This window comes from Zea mays, chromosome 5 (assembly GCF_902167145.1).
Source record: "Zea mays cultivar B73 chromosome 5, Zm-B73-REFERENCE-NAM-5.0, whole genome shotgun sequence".
Classification (NCBI taxonomy): domain Eukaryota; kingdom Viridiplantae; phylum Streptophyta; class Magnoliopsida; order Poales; family Poaceae; genus Zea; species Zea mays.
Genome location: NC_050100.1, coordinates 5,280,743 through 5,304,195, shown reverse-complemented (window position 1 = coordinate 5,304,195; position 23,453 = coordinate 5,280,743). Strand labels below are relative to the sequence as shown.

The 23,453-nt window shown below is 57.4% G+C and overlaps 1 protein-coding gene across 3 annotated transcripts; it reads right to left on the bottom strand.

Moving 5' to 3' along the window:
* Positions 1 to 1,106: 1,106 nt before the first annotated feature.
* On the bottom strand, positions 1,107 to 21,918 carry LOC100284434 (uncharacterized). 3 transcript variants are annotated; one of them, NM_001157329.3, is made up of 9 exons: positions 21,642 to 21,915; positions 3,527 to 3,598; positions 3,341 to 3,430; positions 3,047 to 3,089; positions 2,685 to 2,791; positions 2,316 to 2,411; positions 1,782 to 1,972; positions 1,623 to 1,692; positions 1,107 to 1,496 (listed from the first exon to the last, which is right to left on the bottom strand). In NM_001157329.3, the coding sequence occupies exons 1-9, from the start codon at positions 21,798 to 21,800 to the stop codon at positions 1,389 to 1,391; spliced, it is 936 nt and encodes a 311-aa protein (NP_001150801.1). In that variant the 5' UTR covers positions 21,801 to 21,915; the 3' UTR covers positions 1,107 to 1,388. The 3 variants fall into 3 exon arrangements, with proteins under 3 accessions (NP_001150801.1, XP_020408976.1, XP_008643781.1); XM_020553387.2 differs by having other exon boundaries at positions 1,122 to 1,496; positions 1,782 to 1,867; positions 21,642 to 21,918; XM_008645559.4 differs by lacking the exon at positions 3,047 to 3,089 and having other exon boundaries at positions 1,185 to 1,496; positions 2,685 to 2,786; positions 21,642 to 21,918.
* Between the last annotated feature and the right edge of the window lie 1,535 nt (positions 21,919 to 23,453).

Below are 23,453 nucleotides of genomic sequence, written 5' to 3'. Positions count from 1 at the left end.
GACTTCGCGAGCCAGTCAGCAGCTTGGGGAGGAGAGAGAGTGCGTACAGGAGAGATGGGGGAGAGGAGATGGAGCGAAGCCCGGGTTCCGATCGATGCCGCTAGACTCGAGATCGACAAGGACGAGAACGACGAGCGAGATGGTAGGTGCGTATGGGTATCGCGCGGTGTCGACGGTGTCTCAAGCATAAATTTGATGTCGGTTTTCAGTTTTCTACTTACCCGAAGTTCCCAGGTGCTCGTACCCTACCTCCGGCGTGCCCTCCCTGCCTGCTTCGCTGCCGCGCGGCCGCACTGCACGCGTTGCTTGCGCCGTCGCCGGCCCCTGGTCGCCGGCCCCACGCCGAGGTTGTTACGAGGATGAGGGGTTGTGGATCCCCGGCATCACGGACGCGCGCAGCGTGGGGAGATCAAGGGCGGGGAGGGGGCTGGGGGATGGGGGTTGCGGATCCCCGGCATCACGGACGTGCGTGGCGTGGGGGGAGCAGGGGCGGGGGCTGGACGGCAGCTATTGCGCAGGGGTTTGCGTGCGGCGTGGGGGGAGCAGGGGCGGGGGCTGGACGACAGCTATTGCGCAGGGGTTTGCGGGGCGTGGGGATTAGGATTTGAGCGCGTACCAAACATCTCTGCCGGCTTTCGCGCTTGCGACGGCGAATTGAGCTCGGGGCTTGGGGGATTGAGCTCGGGGCCGGGCTTTGGGGTATGCGGCGAAGTCGGAGCGCGCGGCGCGGCGGTAGCGCTCCGTCTGCCCGAGTGCGGCGGGTGCGGGGGATTGTTGGGGACACCCGATTCGTGGAAGGATTGGCAGGAGGGCGAGCGTGGTAGGCTGAGCTGTTTGCGGAGGGCGGGCAGGCGGAGGGCGGGCGGGGGCGGTGTACGCTCTGCGGCGCGCGGCCGTGCGGTGCGGGAGGCCGTTGCGAGACGGAATTTCGCTGACGCGTGCGGGTAGGTAGCGGGGGCAGTCTACACTGCCCCTTAATAGTTAGTACAGACATTGGCGATTTTCTGATTCTCGCCAGGAGGACCTTTGCGTTTGTCTCCCGCCTGACGCTGTGGCCCGCGGCAGCAAGGGCCGCGATTGCAACAATCCGAGTGATCGGATGCTATAATAAACACGCGGTCTTCACAGTGCAAATTTTACCTGTATATCATTTCAAAATCCCAACGACCAATGGCCAGCCAGACTTGTATCAAGAAGACGCGTGTTATCGTTGCTTCTTCGCCATCCAAACGGCACAAAGCTCAGCTGTTTGTGTTTGTTCCCTCCAAAAGGGTGTGAACACCACCACGATTGCTTTCCCTTCCCTGTGGGTTACTACTTCGCTACCTACAGCTACAACGCACGCTCTTGGATCTTCACAGATGATGAGGCGTGGCGACCGGCTTCATTCACATCCCCATCACAGGACCCGGGGCAGGGCGAGGGCCGCCTCCACTGTCTGACATCATGACGTTATGCAGCAGCTGGTGGAGCCATAGCCTTGCTGTGAGATCGACCTAAGAGTTGCATCAAAGATTTTCCCAGTCAGCGAAGGGTTAGGATTTGCGGCGTATGCTGCCATACAGTTTCATTGGGGGAGCGACGATAGCTCAGTTCTTCTGACACTGAAATAGTGAAGTCACCTCGATTAAGCCGTTGAATGTCCCGTCCCTCAACGCGATGGGGAGGTAGTCACGTAACGCTTGGCAGGCCCTGCGTATAGGCATATACAGAAGAACAGGGGAGCAGCATGAGAATAACAGTTACAAGGTCGCAATTTGCATGCAGCACGCAGCACAAACCTTCGATCATCTGTCAGCCTGAGGTAGCAGCGGATTGTGTTCTTAAGCGTCCTCGGGGAAGGCTGTTCAGCAAGTGCTTCGACCATCTGAGCTAGCACATTGGCAACAGCGCAGAAACGTTCAGAAGAAGCGCATACGTACGCAAGCCCTGTGTCGTCAAGCATAATCTTTTGGAGAATAAAAGTGGCCACCTGCAATGCAAGTATAACTAGAGTGGTAGATCAAACGACATGGTTAAATTCATGACAGGACGGATTACATTTCAAGGAACAATTATGACAAGTACTGAAGAATGGAATGGAGTATTGCGTCCAATGCAAACAATAAACGAGGCTACTTTGTCAGCTAGAAAAGTAAAAATAGGTCGCAACATGGTCCTGATCACTGAAATAGTTTGCCATCTCTCAAACATTGAACAAGATATATGGAGAATAGTACAAGAAAGGAGTGTGCCAGCCAATTGAGCAGTCAGCATAGAAGCAAACATGAAAGATCATTATGTTTTGAGTAATGGTTGGGCAGGTTGGTAAATACCTTTTTTGAAAGTTCACTGCCCATCTCAATAGCACGCAGACACAAAGGAACTATTTCAGAACACAGCAAATTCACAATGACTTCATGATCATCGGACTGCATATGCAAAAAAAAAAAGTTTGAGTTTTTTTAAAATCTGGTATAAAATAAAGTGAATGAATTTCAAGCCTTCAACAAATTACAGCACGGTTCAGCTCTTCAAACGATCATTAATGTTTATAGGGGTCCATAGGACTTCAAATCCCAATTAGATTATTTAGTCAGTAAGAATGGAATATTATATCCAAAAATCCAAATTGATAACCTGCACAGCTCCCACCACTCCAAATAGAAATTCATAGCCCTTCTTAGTTGTCTTAAATTTATTACCTTCACAAGAGCACCGATCACGCTCAGGCTACTAATCCTCAAGAACTCATATTCTCTTGTTTTGTAGGTAGTGTTCAAGAAAGGGTACAGGTACAGTGGAAACTGTGCTGCAAGAGGAGATCAAGATACAGTTACTGAAAAGTGTATGTTATAAACCAGAAGACTGAAAAGTAAAATCAGTACAGGGGAAGTTTTCTGCAGGAAACACTATCTAAATGTGATAACTGATAAATACCTTCTACTTCTTAGAATCAAATGTATGCTTAAAACAAGAGAAGATTTGGGATGACAGGGACAAATTATTAAAGTACACCATCATAAGGGCATCACATTTTTGTAATAAGCATGGTAGCAGTCATTACCATTTAAAAATGGCATCCTAGTATCAGGGTGTGATGCCACACACTGCAGAACAAGTAATACAAAAAGGAAGTTAAGGAAACAGAATGGTGTACAAAACCAAATCAAGGTGCATGAAGCCATGAACTAATAAATGGCACTTCAAAACAACCCCATATTCCACTATACTATGGCTAAGGTAACATAGCCTGTATCCCTGATAATACTGATAGATTTTAATATCAAAATAAACTGATAGATGACTCTTTAAATCATCCCCAGTGCCATGAGTACTTTGCTTTCGGATAAAAGCATACCTTAAGGAGTACAAGCACATTGCAGACTCGAGTTGATTGGTCAAAAGATAATTGTGGGGGTGAAAGTAATCGATAAATTGACACAATTTCCTGCATATGTTTCAAGTAGCCATACAGGCTTGAATTAATATGATGTCACAAGTTTCCTTGAGTTAAATTCATAAGGCTACAAAGTATTTAATCCACCTGGAGTAGTGCAGCCATTGTACCAAAAGAGTGCCATAGTAGTAGAGCAAGATCTTCACATTTTTCTCGCTTCTGAAAGAAATAACCAGGATCATCAGTCATCACTCAATGAAAACTTCAGTCCCAACTTCCCAAGTCAATATACTTAGGGCTGCAGGATCAAATATTTTAAGAAACAGTTCATATTAAATTTACCATGTAAGGTATAATGCATCACAATGTACTTTTGAGTATGAGTAACTATTAGAATACCTGTTTAGGGTTTGGGGTTTTCCCCATGTAATTACTATCTTACCCCTCTGTAATGGGTCTAGTCCAGTTCACTCAAGCCTATTAATACAACACCCTAGACCCTGTTAGGGTTAGGTTTTTTTCCCCATTCTACATGGTACCAGAGCCACAATATTTTCTTTCCTCTCTACCTCCCCTCCAGCCGCCGCCGACAGCCGCTTCTCCTCCCCCAACCGTTCCTGGCTGCCGGCCACCGCACGTCGCTGTCGCGCGTCGCCCCGAGAACGCGTACGCCGCCCGTCTCCTCCCTCCCCGCCATAAAAGGCTCCCCAAGACCCAACCCCCCCAGCTCCGGCCAGCTGTGCGCACGACGAGAAGGTGGAGGAGCAGACGGAGCTGCGCGCGCCGGAGCTCCCTCTGTGCGCCAACAGCTGCGGCTTCCCGGGCAACCCGGCCACCAACAACCTCTGCCAGGCCTGCTTCCTGGCCGCCCCGCTTTTCCTCCCCCGCCTCTGTCTCGCCGCCGCCCTCCTCCTCCTCCTCCTCGTCTCCGGCGGCGCTCGGGCTACGGCGTCAGCAGCTTACCCTCGCGCCCTTGCCTCCGGTCCGCGCCTGGTCTGCGCCCGGCCACACCCCCGTACCCTCCTCCGCCTCTGCCGCCGCGTCTCTAGCACCGGCTCAAGCACCGGCCGCTTCGCCGTAGTAGCCACCATCACCCTGCCACTGCCCCTCGGCGCGGTCGCCCTCCTCGGCCTCGGCGCCGCCGTGCTCAGTCACACGCTCTCGTTCGCCGCGGCCTTCTCGGCCCTCTTCCCTCTCTTCCACGGCCACAGGCTCACCGGCCTTGAGCGACTGTGACAGCGCTGGTTCTGGGGTTGCAACACGCCCCTCTACCCTTCCGCGCCGTTGTGCCCACCACCTCCGGCATGTCTGCTGTATTCCACTCTCCTCTTGCCCCGCCGGCGCCGCCTCCTCGTCTGTGTCGCCAGTGCTTCGTCTGCTTCGGCACCTTCTGGTCGCAGTGGGACTGCTCCCCTCAGCACGACTGCATACACGCAGTCCTCCACGCCTTTGTGGAGCACCTCAACGCCACGGTGTCTGCCCCTCCTCTCCCGTGCACGTGTCCCCTCGTCGCTGGACGTCGTGCCTCCCTCTGCTGCTCCATTCGCCATTTACTTCTCCGCTCTCTCATGGCTTCACCCCCTTTCGACGGGCTCACCGTGCGTGTCCTCCTCCACGATGGTCAGCTTGTTCAGGGCACCTTCGTGGCCTTCGATCGCGACATGAGCCCTGTCCTTCGTGACTATGTTGAAATCCACCCCAAGGTCGGTCGTCACGTGCCCGGACCCCTTGTCTTCCCTCGTACAGTGATCGCCTCCCTGGCAATCGAGCCCCCGTTGTCTCCCTTCAGAGCTCCTCCTCTGGCTCTCTCTGCGCACCCTACGGCCTCCCCACTGTCTCCCTCTTCCACCGATTGGGTGGTCGACTCCAGGGCCTCCTTCCACACTACTCCCACAACTAGTTCGTTATTCCACTCCCATCCACCACACCCCTCACATCCTTCCTCCATCGTCGTAGGCAACGGTTCCACTCTCCTCGGTCACCTCAGTAGGTGCATCAGTTCTTCCAGGACCATTCTGCCTTAACGACGTCCTTGTTGCTCCCAGTCTGACTCATCCCCTCCTCTTGGTTCGTCGTTTCACTAGCGACAACCACTGCTCTATGGAGTTCGATCCCTGGGGTCTCACCATACGCCACCTTCCCACACATGTTGTGCTTGCTCGCTGTGACAGCTCTGGCCCCCTCTATTCTCTTCACTTGCCCTCCACTCCCCCACCAGAGTAGCCTCATCTCCTGCACTTACTACTACCACCACATCACATGCTCTTGCTACTACCACCACCTCCTCCGCCATTTGGCACCGCCACCTCGGGCACCCTGGACCTGACGTCATGTCCTAGCTTTCCAACCACTCAGACATATCCTATACTCGAGGCTCTTCTGAGCGCCTCTGCCATGCTTGTCAACTCGGTCGTCACTCCCGTCTTCCTTTTTCCACTTCCACGTCCAGGGTTGTTCAGGCCTTTGATCTTGTCCACTGTGATCTCTGGACGTCTCATGTCCTTAGCCTCTCCGGCTACAAATATTACCTGGTCATTCTGGACGACTACTCCCATTCTATTTGGACTTTACCCCTTCGGCTGAAGTCCGACACGTTTACCACCCTCACTCACTTCTTCGCCTGGGTATCCACCCAGTTCCAGCGCCCGGTCCGTGCACTGCAATGCGACAACGGTCGCGAGTTCGACAACCACGCCTCTCGGTCATTCTTCCTCACTAGTGGCATTCAGTTGCGTCTCTCGTGCCCCTACACCTCCGCCCAGAACGGCCGAGCAGAGCGCATGATTCGCACCACCACCAACATGATCCGCTGCCTTCTCTTCCAGGCGTCTCTCCTGGCCAGCTACTGGGCAGAGGCCCTGCACACCGCCACCCACCTCCTCAACCGCTTCCCTCCAAGGCGGTGAGCCACCCTACTCCCTACTTCGCCCTGTACGGCACCGCACCCACCTCCGACCACCTTCGCGTGTTCGGTTGTGCCTGCTACCGTAACACTTCCGCTACTGCCCCTCATAAGCTTTCTCCTCGCTCCACCCGCTGTCTCTTCCTTGGCTACTCCTCTGACCACAAGGGGTATCAGTGTCTGGACCTCGCCACCCACCGCATTCATCATCTCTCGTCACGTCGTCTTCGACGAGGATGTGTTTCCCCTTGCTGGCCCCTCCCCACCCATCGATCTCGACTCCCTCCTCAAGTCCGATCCGGTCTCCCCCTCCTCCCAGGCGCCCCGCCTTGCGCCGTTACCCGCACCCCGTGCGGCCTCGACGCCGCGGCTCACGGCTATTCCCGCGCCACGTGCGACCCCGTCGATCACGCCTGCGCCACGCGCGGTCCCGCCGACACCTCCCGCACCATGCACGTCGGCGGTCGGGATGAAGAGAACTACGATGGCGGCACAGTTGTGAGCAGAGGCGAAAACCTAACTTGTAATGGGATGGGTTTGACGTTGGCTACCAGGTGCCTTATATAGGGCCGTCCCATCTAAGAGGATGACACTATGAGTTGGGACAATTTTCTGTTTATTTCCTCAAACACTACACAATGTCATACCCATCTAAGGGTTGGAGACACATATTTATAGCCCTAGAAGTTGCACTACCACACCTTTTCACACACACTACACAACAGGATTGTCCTCTAGATGCTAAAGAGACTACAAAGGACAGTCAAAAAGGGACTGATGTCCTCTAGATGCTAAAGAGACTACAGAGGACAGTCAAAAAGCGACTGTTGTCCTCTAGATGCTAAAGAGACTACAGAGGACAGTCAAAAAGCAAATGTTGTCCTCTAGATGCTAAAGAGACTACAGAGGACAGTCAAAAGCGACTGTTGTCCTCTAGATGCTAAAGAGACTACAGAGGACAGTCAAAAAAGCGACTGTTGTCCTCTAGATGCTCAAGACTTATTCCATCATTCTCCCCCTAAGTCTTCGGCGTCGTCTTGTGGGAAAGTTGGGTCATCCCGGACCTGGAGCAAAGCTCAAGAAACTTAATCTTCCCAAGGGGCTTGGTGAGCAGGTCTGCAAGCTGATCCTTGGTACTGATGTAGCGCGCCTTGATGCTCCCTTCTGCCAAGCAGTCTCGGATGAAGTGGTATCTCATCCGGATGTGCTTGCTCCGTTCATGGAACACGGGGTTCTTGGCCAATGCCAGAGCGGACTGGTTGTCCATCCTGAGTTCCACCGCTCCAGTCTCTCCCGAGGAGATCACCGAGCAGTCGAGCCAGCCAGAGCGTCTGAGTCGAAGCAGTGGACGCCGTTATGTACTCGGCCTCGCAGCTGGACATGGCCACCACCTGCTGCTTGACCGACTGCCAGCTAATGAGGCACTTGACGAGGAAGAAGAGGATCCCGCTTGTGCTCTTGGTAGTGCCGATGTCACCGGTGTGGTCGCTGTCGCTGTACCCGACAAGGTGTGTCTCCCCAGGGCACCTCGGGTAGTAGAGACTGTGGTCGAGAGTCCCCGCAACATAGCGGATGATCCTCTTCACAGCCTGCTCATGCTCCGTCGTCGATCGCTGCAGGAACCGACTAACGTAGCCGACGGAGTATGCCAAGTCAGGCCGTGTGTGGACGAGGTAGCGAAGGCTCCCCACAAGACGCTGATATTGTGTAGCATCCACCTCCTCTGTCGTGCTGTCGTGACTCAGCTTCAGCCTCTCCATCGGAGTGAGAGTTGGTTTGCAGTCGGTGAGCCCAGCTAGCTCAACAATGCGCTTGGCGTAGGCGGTTTGGCGAAGTGTGATCCCAAAGTCTCCCTGGTGCACCTCAATCCCCAGGTAGAAGGAGAGATGCCCCAGTCACTCATTTGCAAGGTGGCCTTCATCTCTTCCTTGAACGTTGCCACCTCTGCATCCTTGGCGCCGGTGATCACCAAGTCGTCGACGTAGACACCCACCAGCAGGGCACTTCCTCCATTGCCCCGCCGATAGATGGTCGCCTTGTGCGGCCTTGGCGTGAAGCCCATTCCTTTGAGCGTGGAATCCAGCTTGGCATTCCACGCCCTCGGTGCCTGTCGTGGGCCATAGAGAGCCTTGCACAGGCGCAACACCTTGCCCTCCTTGCCAGGGATCGCAAAACCTGGCGGCTGGTGTACGTAGACCTCCTCCTTTAAGTCGCTGTTAAGAAACGCCGACTTGACGTCCATGTGATGAACATGCCAGCCCTGCTGGGATGACAGCGCAAGGAGGAGTCGCACGGATTCCATCCGTGGCACGAGGGCGAAAGCATCGTCAAAGTCGATCCCCTCCTGCTGTAAGAAACTGCGTGCCACCAAGCGAGCCTTGTGCTTGACGATGGCGCCGGCTTCATCCCTCTTCAGTTTGAACACCCATTTAAGGGTGATCGCGCGATGACCATGAGGGAGATCAGCGAGCTCCTAGGTGCGGTTCGTCTCAACCGCGTCCATCTCCGACTGCATCGCGACCCGCCAAGCCGCGTGTTTCTCGGCCTCCACGAAAGACCGAGGCTCACCATCGTCGCATGCAAGATGCAACTCTCCTGCCAAAATGCGAGACGCCGGGCCCGGCAGTGACGGGTCGATGAGAAGGCCCTGCACCTTTCGATACCGCAACGGCTCGCCATCGTAGCACGCGTCGACGCGCTCCTCGTCGTGGGAGAGCGGGGTCACGAGCTCCACTGGGTCATGTTCGACACGAGCTGGCGTAGGAGAGGATGTTCCCGGGGAGGGTACCGTCGGTGCTGGAGTACGTGGTGACGGAGAGCTCGTTGGAGCCGGAGTCGTGGCTGGATGGCGTGGTGGCGAAGAGCTCGTTGTAGCCGGAGCAGGAGAGTGTGGCGTTGTAGTCGGTGGAGACTTGGGGGTTGGAGTAGGCCTACTCGAAGAAGGATCGCCTACTCCCCCGGCTCCCTCAAAGTAGACGTACTCGATGGTGAAGTCGTCGTACGTCGAAGTCGTGTCGTCGTCCACCGCCTTCTCCAAGGCCCATCCTCGCCCTTCGTCGAACACTACATCGCGCGTCGTGCGCACACGCAGTGTTCCTGGGTCAAGGATGTGGTAGGCCTTCGAGCCCTCCGCGTAGCCAATGAACACCACTGGGGTGCTCTTGTCGTCGAGCTTGCCGATGTGGCCAAGCTCCTTGGTGAACGCGAGGCAGTCGAAGACCCGTAGGTGAGAGACCGCCGGCTTACGCCCATGCCAAGCCTCGTACGGTGTCATCCCGTTGAGTGCCTTGGTGGGCGAGCGGTTGAGGATGTAGACCGCTGTCACCATCGCCTCTCCCCAGAAGACAACCGGCATTACCCTCTGTTTGAGGAGAGCCCGAGCCATCCCCACAACCGTCTGGTTGCGCCGCTCGACGACGCCGTTCTGCTACGGGCTGTACGGCGCGGAGTAGTGGCGTTGAACGCCCTCATCCGCGCAGTACAACGCGAACTCAGCCGCCGTGAATTCGCCGCCGTTGTCGGTGCGCAGCACGCGCAGCTTGCGACCGCACTCCGCCTCCGCAGCGACCTACACACGTCTGATGGCGTTCGCAGCCTCTCCCTTGCTACCAAGGATCATCACCCACATGTAGAGGGAGTGATCGTCGACGAGCAGCAAGAAGTAGTGTCGTCCTCCTGGTGTGGCTGGTGTCACCGGGCCACACAAGTCCCCATGCGAGCTCGAGCCTCTCCTTGGCTCGGAAGCTCGACTGCTGGGGAAAGGGGAGTCGTCTATGCTTTGTCATCACGCAGACATCGTAGAATTGCTCCACATGGTCAAGATACGGCAGGCCTCGTACCATCTCCTTGGCACTGAGCCGCTTCAAGGCCTCGAAGTTAAGGTGCCCGAAGCGCTCGTGCCACTGCCATGCCCCGTCGTCTCGACGAGCAGCAAGGTTGTGCCACCTTCACATTGAGGATGTATAGCCGATTTGGACTCCTGTGTACCTTGGCAAGAAGGCGACGAGGGATCCCAGATCCTCATGACTCCGTGCTCGACCTCCACGCACGAACCGTTCTTTTTTTTTCTTAAACGCGCAGGAGAGCTGCGCATCATTAAATTAAGAAAAGAAAACAGTCCAAAATGGACCAAAGTACAATGCCAAAATAGGCAAAACACAAAACCACCAACTTCTGTTGCGCACAAAACTGCAGCCTCCATAAATGCGCCTGGAAACAGCAGCACGCAATAGGAGACCGAACAGCAAAAAGTGCCAGCAGACCACACACACCTGCTCTTCATTAATCACCCAAAAGAACCGTTCTCATCCAGCTGTCCCAAGCTGATGATAGAGTTCCTCAACGCGGGGATGTAGTAGACTCCGGTGAGTAGCCTGTGCTCACCAGACGCGGCGGTGAAGACGACTGAGCCGGCGCCCTTGATCTCTACGCCGGAGGCGTCCCCAAACTTGACGGAGCCTCGGACGCTAGAGTCAAGCTCGGTGAAGAACTCTCGTCGGCCAGTCATGTGATGAGTGGCGCCGGTGTCGAGGCACCATCCTTCGATCATGTTGTCGGGGACCATAATTAGGGGTACCCTCAAGACGCCTAATTCTCAGCTGGTAACCCCCATCAGCATAAAGCTGCAGAGGCCTGATGGGTGCGATTAAGTCAGGGATCAGTCCATACGAGCGACTCGATCACGCCTCGCCCGAGCCTAGCCTCGGACAAGGGCAGCCGACCCCGAGGGATTTCCGTCTCGCCCGAGGCCCCCCTCCAACGGCGGACACGTCTCCGGCTCGCCCGAGGCCTTGCCTTCGCTAAGAAGCAACCCTGACTAAATCGCCGCGCCGACCGACCGAGTCGCAGGAGCATTTAACGCAAAGGTGGCCTGACACCTTTATCCTGACGCGCGCCCCCCGGCAGAGCCGAAGTGACCGCCGTCACTTCGCCGCTCCACTGACCGGTCTGACAGAAGGACAGCGCCGCCTGCGCCACTCCGACTGCAGTGCCACTTGACAGAGTGAGACTGACAGGCAGTCAGGCCCTGCCAAAGGCGTCATAGGAAACTCCGCTCCGCCCGACCCAGGGCTCGGACTCGGGCTAGGCCCCGGAAGACGGCGAACTCCGCTCCGCCCGACCCAGGGCTCGGACTCGGGCTAGGCCCCGGAAGACGGCGAACTCCGCTCCGCCCGACCCAGGGCTCGGACTCGGGCTAAGCCCCGGAAGACGGCGAACTCCGCTCCGCCCGACCCAGGGCTCGGACTCGGGCTAGGCCCCGGAAGACGGCGAACTCCGCTCCGCCCGACCCAGGGCTCGGACTCGGGCTCAACCCCAGAAGACGACGAACTCCGCTTCGCCCGACCACAGGGCTCGGACTCCGCCCTGGCCTCTGCCGAACGACCTCCGCCTCGCCCGACCCAGGGGCTCGGGCTCGGCCTCGGCCATGGAAGACAGACTCGACCTCGGCTTCGGAGGAGCCTCCACGTCGCCCGACCTAGGGCGCAGGCCAGCCACGTCAACAGGAAGCGCCATCATCACCCTACCCCGAGCCGACTCGGGCCGCAGAGAACAAGACCGGTGTCCCATCTGGCTAGCTCCGCCAGATAGGCAATGATGGCGCCCTGGAAGCCCTGTGACGACGGCGACTCTCAGCTCTCTTACGGAAGCAGGAGGACGTCAGCAAGGACCCAACCGCTCCGACAGCTGTCCCTCCGCCAGGCTCCGTTGCTCCTCCGACAGCCACGACATCACACCAACTGGGTGCCAAGATCTCTCCGGCTGCCACATTGGCATGTACTTAGGGCGCTAGCTCTCCCCCGCTAGACACGTAGCACTCTGCTACACCCCCATTGTACACCTGGATCCTCTCCTTACGCCTATAAAAGGAAGGACCAGGGCCTTCTTAGAGAAGGTTGGCCGCGCGGGGACGAGGACGAGACAGGCGCTCTCTTGGGGCCGCTCGCTTCCCTCACCCGCGTGGACGCTTGTAACCCCCTACTGCAAGCGCACCCGACCTGGCCGCGGGACGAACACGAAGGCCGCGGGATTTCCACCTCTCTCACGCCCGTCTCCGGCCACCTCGCTTCCCCCCTTCGCGCTCGCCCACGCGCTCGACCCATCTGGGCTGGGGCACGCGGCACTCCGATCCGTCAGATCCTGGGGGAAGGAAACAGGGCGTCACGAAGAACGCCTCGCTCACAGAAAGGAAAAGGTATGCCTGAAACCGTTACCTGGAGGATTTTGGGGACGTCCCTGCAGAAAACCTCCAGCGACGACCGGAGCGACCCCACCGTTGCTTCAGCACACTCGCGGAGCTCATCCCAGGACTGGTCCTCCTGTTCATCGTCGAGAACGAAGACAGGGTCCGAGGCCTCGCGGGTCCGAAACCGGAGCAACTGGCGCCGGGCCCCGGGGCTCCGCCGCACAGCGATGAGGCTGCCGCCCGGCTGGACGGATCGCGCCTCCACGCCCACCTCTTCCGAGGCACTGGGCGCCGACGCATCAGCCATCTCGACGCCGGCAGCAACCGGTCGCTCTCCGATTGGGACGGCGGCGACTTCGGTAGAGGCAGGCGCCAGCATGGCCGGCACGACAGGCGGGCTCGGGACCACGTCGGCGTCAGCCGCCTCCCCTATCACGATGGCCGCCTCGGCAGAAGAGCCAGCCTCGGGAACCTGCTCCCCAGCGACAGGTGACGCCCGAGCCCCCTGCGGTGAAACGCCCTGCGAAAGGGTCGGCTGAACGACGAGGCCCGGGGCGGCGCTGGCCGCACAGACCGGCGCCGTCTTAAGGGCCTTCCGGGGTGCCAGGTCGGTCTGGCCATGGCTTCGCTTGCTGAGGAAAAAGGGAAAATCACGGCCGAGACACATGAATGGAAAGCCAAGACGAAGACATTCCGAGATACTTACCCACTCCGGGCCATGATCCACCGCGCCTGGGGGGAGGTTTCTTGGATCCCGGCTCCCGGAACAGCCGCCGAGGTCCGCTTCGCCGGCAACTTCGGCGCCACCCTTGCTTTGGACACCCGGGGAGCAGATTGCCCGGGCACTGTCACGATGACTTGAGGGTCACCCCCATGCGCTGCCGGTACGAGCGGCGGCCCCTGGGGAGCAGACGCCCTGACATGGCCCTCCGGAGCCACCTCAGCTCCTCCGGCCGAGGGGTCAGGTGACCTCTCGGGTTACCCCCGTGCCTCGGGCCGGGACCCCGATGCCCCAACTCCGGGGACTGACGGGTCGGCCCGCTCGGGGGCTGGCTCGACGGCTCCTGGCCACACCCCACGCCGGGGCTGAGGCCGAGACGGGCGGCCATGTCGTCCTCCTCCTCATCATCATCGTCGTCGTCGTCGGACGTCTCCGGCGACGGCTCCCTCGGGAGTCCCTCCCTCTCCTGCTGGCGACGACGCTTCTCCAAGGCGTCCCGAGCCCGCCTCCACTCGCGGGCCCGGGCCTTCTCCGCGTCCTTCTTCTTCTTCTTCTCCTCCGCGGCAACCCGCCGCGCTGCTCGGTCCACCGCGTCCTCCGGGACCCGTGGCCGGGAGGGCTTGTGCCACCCCACCTCCTGAAGAAAGGGGGGAAAGAAGCCCGATCGTAAGAGCCAGGAGCAACCCGATGTATGAAGAAGGAAGGAGCGAACACTCACCAGAGTTACGCACCCCTGGTCGGGGCGCATCCGAAGCTGGGAGAAGGCGTGGGAGTCCGGCTTCCCCATCGCAGCCGACACCCGCCATTGGAGGGCATCGAAGGGAAGAGGATCAGGGGACATCCGTGAGCCCTCCCAGTCAGCCTCCGGGGTCATCTCCCAAAGCGGCAGCCGTCGCTCCGCCAAGGGAAGCACCCTCCGACGGTGGATGGCGGCAACCACTCCCGCAGCGGTGAGTCCCCCCTCCCGCAACGCCTCCAGGGCCTGGAGAAGGGGTTCGAGGTTCTTCTGTCTCTCGTGCGGGGTCCCATGACGCCAGGCGTCGGTGGCGGCGGTGACTACTCGCTGGGAGAACGGCGGGAGCAACTCACCGTCATTCCGGAGGTAGAACCACCGGCGCTGCCACCCCTTGTTCGAGGACGCGAGGATGGCCGGAATGTACTGCGACGCCCGCGACTGCCTCAGCAAGAGGGTGCAGCCGCCGGCCCGCACCGCTGCGCGGACCTTCCTCTCCCCCGTCGGCGAGGCAAAAAGCTCGGCGAAAAAGAGATGAGTCCACAAATCCCAATGGGGGGCGATCCCCAAATACCCTTCGCACACCGCTACGAAGATAGCGGCCTGCGAGATGGAGTTGGGGGTGAGGTTGTGCAACTCCACCCCATAGTGGAACAGGATTGCCCGCATAAAGCGGCCCGTCGGCACACCGAATCCCCGCTCGTGGAAGGAGACGAAGCTCACGACGTACCCCGGCGGTGGGGATGGAGCGACTCCGCCCACGAGAGGAATCCATTCTGGTCGCTGCTCATCGGTGAGAGGGCGGAGCAAACCCTCGCCGACCAGCTCCTCCAGATCGCTCGCCGTCACCGTGGAAAAGGGCCACGGATCGCGCGGTGAGATGATGGTTACCCGGTCAGCCATCACCAAAACGGAAGGGATGGCGGCGCAAGAGGCAGGAAGGGCGGTTTCCTCTTCTCTGGCTAAAGTCTCTCGGGTTGCGAAAACCTAAAGGAAGAGGCAGGAAGCGGAGCGAAGAACCGTCACCAAACCCTCTCCCGGGTATATAAAGACCAGGGCGAGACCGTTTCCAGCGTTCCGCCCGGACCGGACGCGGGATTCAAAAAACGCGAAGCGAAACAGTCGTTCCTCGAACGGCACGCGCACGCGCAACAGCCGCCCTGCCAACCACTCGCCCCGTCGCATTAACTCCGCGACGGGACAGGCGGCGCTTCTGGCAGGAGAAGCGGGCGACGCTTCGCCTTCGCCGTAATAACCGCGCCAAAAAAGGTACGCCACGTCGTTCGATTTCGTATCCTTTTCCTTTTTCCTCTTTCTCTATCTCTTGCAACAGGGACCGGGAAAGGGGGATACCCCGAAAAGGATCCTTCCCTGTGAAGGAACCGGGCTCCGAGCCCCCCCTACTGATCAGAGGTTCGAAGGCTGGCCCCCCGAGGGGTTCAACAGCCGCCTCAGATCGCGTGGGCCCTACACCCACTACTGGTCAGAGGTTCGAAGGCCGGCCCCCCGAAGGGCTCCACGGCCGCCTCAGGCTACTCGGGCTCCGCGCCCATTACTGATCAGGGGTTCGAAGGCTGGCCCCCGAAGGGTTCACAGTCGCCTCAGACGCCGAGCGAGGGATGACCAGGGGTACGTTCGATACATAACCAAGGCTCGGGCTGCGCTCCCGAGGTACCCTAGGACATTTCCGAGACCAGCGGGAGCGATCTTGTAACGGAATCCCATCGGAGGGAGGCATCGAGCCCTCGGACCCCGTCGCCAGGGGACCGGGTCCGGCAGATCACCCGCAGGTACTTTTGGGCGTGCCTCTGGGCCCCTAGCCGACCCCCAACGAACGGGGCACGGACGTCCACTCGGATTACCCGCTTGCAGCTCACCGGAGACACCATGTTCGGTGCCCATCGAGGGTAACATGGCGCTCTCCCCCCCCTCCTCCTTGCGGAAAGGCGACGTAGGGGCGTATGTAAAAAAGCCGAGTCTGTCCCTGATCGTCCTCTCGCCCTGTGCGGAGGCTCGGGGGCTGCTCTCGCAAAACCGGCTCCGGCCGAACCGTTGACAGCGTCAACATACCAGCCCGAGAACTTGGGCCCCGACCGTGCACCCGGGCTACGGCCAGTTCGCATGAGGGAACAACCAGACCAGCCGAAGCATTACGCAAGGCATTAAGACCTCGAAGGAGTGAAACCACTCCTCCGAGGCCTCGGGGGACCGGAACAAAATGCAACCGAGAAAGGCTGGTCCCCTTGCAAAAAAGTGCGACGAAATCCTCCAAGCGAGTGCTAACACTCCCTTCGAGGCTCGGGGGCTACTGTCGGGGACCATAATTAGGGGTACCCTCAAGACGCCTAATTCTCAGCTGGTAACCCCCATCAGCATAAAGCTGCAGAGGCCTGATGGGTGCGATTAAGTTAGGGATCAGTCCATACGAGCGACTCGATCACGCCTCGCCCGAGCCTAGCCTCGGACAAGGGCAGCGGACCCCGAGGGATTTCCGTCTCGCCCGAGGCCCCCCTCCAACGGCGGACACGTCTCCGGCTCGCCCGAGGCCTTGCCTTCGCTAAGAAGCAACCCTGACTAAATCGCCGCGCCGACCGACCGAGTCGCAGGAGCATTTAACGCAAAGGTGGCCTGACACCTTTATCCTGACGCGCGCCCCCCGGCAGAGCCGAAGTGACCGCCGTCACTTCGCCGCTCCACTGACCGGTCTGACAGAAGGACAGCGCCGCCTGCGCCACTCCGACTGCGGTGCCACTTGACAGAGTGAGACTGACAGGCAGTCAGGCCCTGCCAAAGGCGCCATAGGAAACTCCGCTCCGCCCGACCCAGGGCTCGGACTCGGGCTAAGCCCCGGAAGACGGCGAACTCCGCTCCGCCCGACCCAGGGCTCGGACTCGGGCTAGGCCCCGGAAGACGGCGAACTCCGCTCCGCCCGACCCAGGGCTTGGACTCGGGCTAAGCCCCGGAAGACGGCGAACTCCGCTCCGCCCGACCCAGGGCTCGGACTCGGGCTAAGCCCCGGAAGACGGCGAACTCCGCTCCGCCCGACCCAGGGCTCGGACTCGGGCTAGGCCCCGGAAGACGGCGAACTCCGCTCCGCCCAACCCAGGGCTCGGACTCGGGCTCAACCCCAGAAGACGACGAACTCCGCTTCGCCCGACCCCAGGGCTCGGACTCCGCCCTGGCCTCTGCCGAACGACCTCCGCCTCGCCCGACCCAGGGGCTCGGGCTCGGCCTCGGCCATGGAAGACAGACTCGACCTCGGCTTCGGAGGAGCCTCCACGTCGCCCGACCTAGGGCGCAGGCCAGCCACGTCAACAGGAAGTGCCATCATCACCCTACCCCGAGCCGACTCGGGCCGCAGAGAACAAGACCGGTGTCCCATCTGGCTAGCTCCGCCAGATAGGCAATGATGGCGCCCCGCAAGCCCTGTGACGACGGCGACTCTCAGCTCTCTTACGGAAGCAGGAGGACGTCAGCAAGGACCCAACCGCTCCGACAGCTGTCCCTCCGCCAGGCTCCGTTGCTCCTCCGACAGCCACGACATCACACCAGCTGGGTGCCAAGATCTCTCCGGCTGCCACATTGGCATGTACTTAGGGCGCTAGCTCTCCCCCGCTAGACACGTAGCACTCTGCTACACCCCCATTGTACACCTGGATCCTCTCCTTACGCCTATAAAAGGAAGGACCAGAGCCTTCTTAGAGAAGGTTGGCCGCGCGGGGACGAGGACGAGACAGGCGCTCTCTTGGGGCCGCTCGCTTCCCTCACCCGCGTGGACGCTTGTAACCCCCTACTGCAAGCGCACCCGACCTGGGCGCGGGACGAACACGAAGGTCGCGGGATTTCCACCTCTCTCACGCCCGTCTCCGGCCACCTCGCTTCCCCCTTCGCGCTCGCCCACGCGCTCGACCCATCTGGGCTGGGGCACGCGGCACATTCACTCGTCGGCTTAGGGACCCCCCGGTCTCGAAACGCCGACACATGTCTTTGCTGGAGCCGTCGCCGAGGAAAGCGCGTGCTTTCGACTCATCAAGGTGGAGGAGTGTCGTTGCGGCCGGTGCCGCTGGAGATAGCTCGATGCTTTCATGTGCTAGGAGCAGAGCCTCCTCCTCCGCTCCGCCTGTGCGACGTTGGCCTGGCCACGTCGTGGCTGTCGACAGTCCCTGGCCCAGTGGCCAAGCTTGCCGCAGTTGTGACAGTCGCCGTCTCGTGCCGACTTCTTGTTGCCGACGGCGCCGCCTTGGGCACCTCCACGGGCACCACCCTCAGCATGTCCTCGCGCCCTAGCTTGGGCGCCTCCACGCGGCTTGCCGCGTTTGCGGCCTCGTGTCGAGGAGGACTCCCCCTTCTTCTTGTCACCCTGGCAGGCCTCCCACTGCTTCCGAGTGAGATGTAGCTTCTCGCCGATAGTGATAGGCCCAGAGGGAGCCTGTGGTTCGTCGTCGTCGACCACCTTAAGACGACCTATCGCCTCTTCGATTGTCATCGTGGAGAGGTCTAGCAGAGACTCGATCGAGCGAGCAATATGCTTGTACTTCTCGGGGATGCAACGGAAGAGCTTCTCAACAGCTCTCTCCTCATCGTAGGTGTCGTCGCCGAACTGCACCATCTTCTGCAACAGTGTTGAGGCGGAGAGCAAAGTCATCAACATCATCACCTGGCTTGAAGGCCAGGTTCTCCCACTCCTTGCGAAGTGCATGCAGTGTGGTCTTACAGGCACGGTCGCTGTCAATGCGGGTCGCAGCGATGGCGTCCTAGGCCTCCTTGGCAGTCCGCTTCTGGGAAAGCGAAAATTGCATCTCGGGCGGGACTGCAGCAATGAGGGCATCCAGCGCCCGTCGATCCTCGTGGTAGTCGACGTCGCCGTACCGAACTGCTTCCCACATGTGGCGAACCTGGAGCCGTACCCTCATCACCGCGGCCCACTCGACGTAGTTGGTCTTGGTGAGGGTAGGCCACCCACCGTCGGGACCGATGTCCCTGACAATGGCCTGGGCCATGCGGCGACCATGGTACCGATCCGGGGAGGGAGAGCCGCACCGCCTGTAGAGGCCGCGATCTCCGTCGACTCGGTCGCCGCCGCCGGGAGCACCGTCGGCATGTCAACGCCCGTCTAGGCTACCGTCGCGTGCGCCCTCGCCCGGAGCGTCGGCGGCGCGTCGGCGCCTAACTGGGCTGCCGCCACGCGCGCCCCCATGGGGATGCGCGGCTGCCCACTGTGTCGCCTGCTCTCGCGCTGCTTCCCTCGCCAGCATGAGCTATTCGTCGGTGTTGTCGTCGACAGAAGCAGAGTTGTCGGCTCTACTGCCGCGCAGAGCCTCGAGCTCTGCTGCCGCCGCACGTGCAGCATTCGCCGCCTCCGCTGCTTCTTCTTTCGCTCTCACTGCTGCCAGTTCCGCCGCCGCCAGCCGTGCTGCCCTCGCCGCTGTCGCTGCAGCCGCTGCTCGCTCGCGTTCTTGTGTCGTGGCGACCTCGGCCTCCTGCTGGCGCCGCGCACTCGAAGTGAACGAGCGTAGGGACATGGTGGGCTAGTGAGAGGTCGCTGCGTGTGGAAGAGATTGTCTCAGACGAAAGGTTGCTCGTCTGAGCAGGAGAGGAAGGAATAGTTGGAGCTCTTGTTGCCGACTGAGTGTGGGGAGAGGCGCGGGAAGGAGATGAACAAGAGATGTTTAGGCTGCAGGATATTTTGGCTTTGATACCAATTGTAAGTAGAGGGACTCTAACTCTCATCAAGAGGATGACACTATGAGTTGGAACAATTTTCTGTTTATTTCCTCAAACACTACACAATGTCATACCCATCTAAGGGTTGGACACACTACACAACAGGATTGTCCTATAGATGCTAAAGAGACTACAGAGGACAGTCAAAAAGCGACTGTTGTCCTCTAGATGCTAAAGAGACTACAGAGGACAGTCAAAAAAGCGACTGTTGTCTTCTAGATGCTCAAGACTTATTCCATCATCCGTGATTTCGGCGGACCATTCACGCGCAAAAGGAAGCCGCGTCCCCCGCGAGGCGAGGGGCCGCATTTCGCGGACCATTCACGTGGATGTCATGCGCCCGCGCCCTTCGCCCCGCCCCGGCCAGGCGAGACGAGCGAGCTTGTGGTTCTCCACACTCTTTCCTCTCATGCATGACTTGGTCAGTAAGTGTAGCCTACATATTTAAACTAGTTCTACTTCACTTGGATTAGTAATATGGTACTAATTGTTCCATCATTCCCTAGCCATACCCACCATGCATGGGCTTTTGAGATTTTTCTAGGATTTAATTGAATTTCTCAATTGGGCCTAGCCCATAAATCCAACAATGGCCAGCGACAACAGCTCGGACCCCGCGAAGATGGGAGCGTGGGAGTAGGGATGGCAACGGGTTTAAAACCCGCGGGTACAAAGATTACAAACCCGTACCCGCGAGATTAATGTTAAACCCGTACCCGCACCCGCTACCCGCGACGGGTAGCGTATGTTACCCAAACCCGCTACCCGCGGGTTTATGGCACCCGCGGACAGTCATATAATAAATATTTATTAAACTGATAGCACATAATAATAAATATTTATTAAATTGATAAAAACATATACAAATCTTAGCCAAAAGTTCTACGAGTTCCCTGACGCCTGTAGTCTTTTATATCATTTGATTGGCTCTGCTCGCTCAAATCTTTCGGGGTGGCACTAAATTGACATGCATGTGCTCTACAGTCTACACAGACACACAATGCACACCAATACACCACACATACGCAAGCATGGGCGCTCAACGCAAACTGTTTTAATAGCAGGGCACGGTGGAATATGTTTGTCGTTGCCAAGGGCCAAGGCCCATTAGCTAGCTACCAAAGGCCGTGAGGAGGGGACTGGGCGGACGCTTATTGTTTCACGCTGAGGCCGTGACGAGGGGGCTGTGTGCACGGGGCCATGAAGCCACATAAAAAGTCGTCATATTAAATATATATATATATATATATATATACACGCGCGCGGGTATGCGGGTTTGCGGACACGGGTACAACATTTTCATACCCACGAGAAAAAACCCGTCGGGTTGGGAATCAAACACGTACCGTACCCACGGGTACAAACTCACACCCAAACCCATACCCTATATGGTTTTTAACCGCGGGCACGCGGGTAAAATGTGCCCGTTGCCATCCCTACGTGGGAGATCGAGGTAAAGCTCATGGCGAAGAGGGTGGAGGATAGGAGCTAGAGCTCGTCCCGTGTGTCGCCAACGAGTGCGCGGTCGCGGGGCTTGTTCCGGGAGGAGCAGAGGCCGCCGTGCTCTGTGCTGCCTGCGGTGTTTGTTCTGCTTCGTTATCTTGTGCCCAATTCAAGAGAAGCGATGCTGTTGCTAGGTGGGAGAGAGGCAACAGAAGATACGAAATGCACATGTTCGAGGAAATGCCTGAGAAGAAGAAGAATAGAGAACCTAGAATATTCTATAATATTTTAGAGTATATTATTTTAGAGAATGTTGCTGGAGATCGAGTAATAGGAGGCTGGCGTAGACTTTTGCCCTATACATCCAATCTGACAAGAGAAGTGCATTCAGCCACCGCTAGGTCTCAGCGTCACGACCACGGCCGCGACTTCGAAAACCACGACGCGGCACCGGCGATCAGAAGAGAGGCGCGGATTTTTTTTTTCTTCTTCTTATCCCCCCCCCCCCCCCCCCCCCCTAACGCGGTGGCAGCGAAAGAACGAGGGGTCATTCACCTTGGAAAGGATGATGATGGCCTTCTCGCGGAGCTCCGGGATGCAGAGGTTGAGCACGAGCTGCGCCACGTCCTGATCCTCCTTCGCCGCGTCCTGATGCTGCGCTGCCGGCGCGGGCGCCGAGTACGGACCGGCGGAGGACGGTGGAGGGTTCTCCATTGCGATTGGTGATAGTGGTGTTGCGGCGGTTCGCCGCGTGATCGGGGATAGATTAGTTGGCGACGGCTGAGACGGAGAGAGCACCGTACTGACTCCGACGAGTTATTTGGGAATGTAAGACCGTCTAGTCTCTATATCTATAATGTGGATAAAGCATATGTTTTAACAGTTGTCTCGTATCATTTTTTTTACAAATAATTCATCACCGCTATTTTAAAAATAATCAAACGGTAACCCCACACGGATCAAACGCGCGTGGCTACAACTCTGGTCCAACCACGTCATGTTGGTCTATTGACTGTGCCGGCCCAACCCGTTAGACCGTCGGCCCATTTGATTACATCAGCGAAAAATGTTAAAAAAAAGTGTAGGAGATGGGATTCGAACCCATACTGTGATGAAAGAAGGGCAAGAGACACTAGGTAAAGTTGTCTAACTAGTAGAACATCCTGCTCATATGTTTTTAATATTTAATATAAATTATATATATACGTTTTTTGTAAAATAAAAAATATAATCGTGTTCGGCCGGAGCAACACTACGAGCCGAGGCTACAACCCAAGCACGGCACGGCGTTCTTAGCTCTTGCAAGCATTAGGTCGTTTCTAAGACCACATTGACGCAATGGACTCCATGATGTTCGAGGTTGCTGAATTGGATGGAGCAACAATAATTTATCACACTAATAGTAAAATGAAAGGTTATTTGTTGGTTTTAAACGTTATTAATTGCTACGAAGTAGCATAATTTATATGGAGTGCATCCAGTTTTTATTTATGTCTGACTTTGGCAATCACTCTATATTTTGATCTACTTTTTTTATAAGTTTAAGTTCATATAACTTATTTTAGAAACATGAGCTCACAAACTTTCTCTTATTTGGTCTCTGTATGGTGGAATTATGTTATTTTATAATATTTGTCCGTTCAATCAGTCGTTGTAAACTCTCTAATCGCTCACTTCATTGGACGTGTTGTACCAAGACATATTGGTTGGAGTAAATAATGACATCAGTTAGCCAAATCAAAAAAAATTATTCAGAGAGCGGAGATAATCAATAAAAAATCTTGAATTTTTTGGTGGATAGGTTACATGGTTATTGTTGTAAGCCGTCGCAACGCACGGGCAACCGACTAATTTAGTTTAATCCAAAACACTGTTTATCATTGCACTGTTTAAAAGATAAAGTTTGAATATAGAGATGGAATAAATAAACTGTTGGACATAGTCTAACATCTTTATCGTGTGGCTCGCCCGTTTGGCACTCCTCAACCGCACTTGCTCTTTTGGTACCCTGGAAACGTGTAATTCAACAAAACGGGATAATTTAGAAATGACCATCTATAATCGTTCTTGCACGATGATAAAAGTAAGTTTCACCCTCCTTCATCACTTATGCCCACAACTCTAACTCATCCTTGTCTCATCTCCACCGACGACGCCATCCTTCAACAACTTCTTTCGTTCCTTGCAATGGTGACTATAAGGGAAAAAGTGATTGGTGGTGTATGTGGATCTCGAGCTAGAAGGCTCAGATGAGGTGGCCGCCGCCTTCAATTAACTCTCCATGCCTGTCGTCGCCAAGCCACCTGCATTTCCCGACGTCGATAAGAACTGCTCTCCCTATGGCATCGACAACAGTGCTCTCGTCGT

Coding starts and splice junctions, on each gene's coding strand:
- LOC100284434 (NM_001157329.3), bottom strand. CDS start 21,800: ATGGAGAACCCTCCACCGTCCTCCGCCGGTCCGTACTCGGCGCCCGCG. Junction 3,599..21,641: donor CCATCATCATCCTTTCCAAG/GTGAATGACCCC, acceptor TATTTCTTTCAG/AAGCGAGAAAAATGTGAAGA. Junction 3,431..3,526: donor CAATGGCTGCACTACTCCAG/GTGGATTAAATA, acceptor AAACATATGCAG/GAAATTGTGTCAATTTATCG.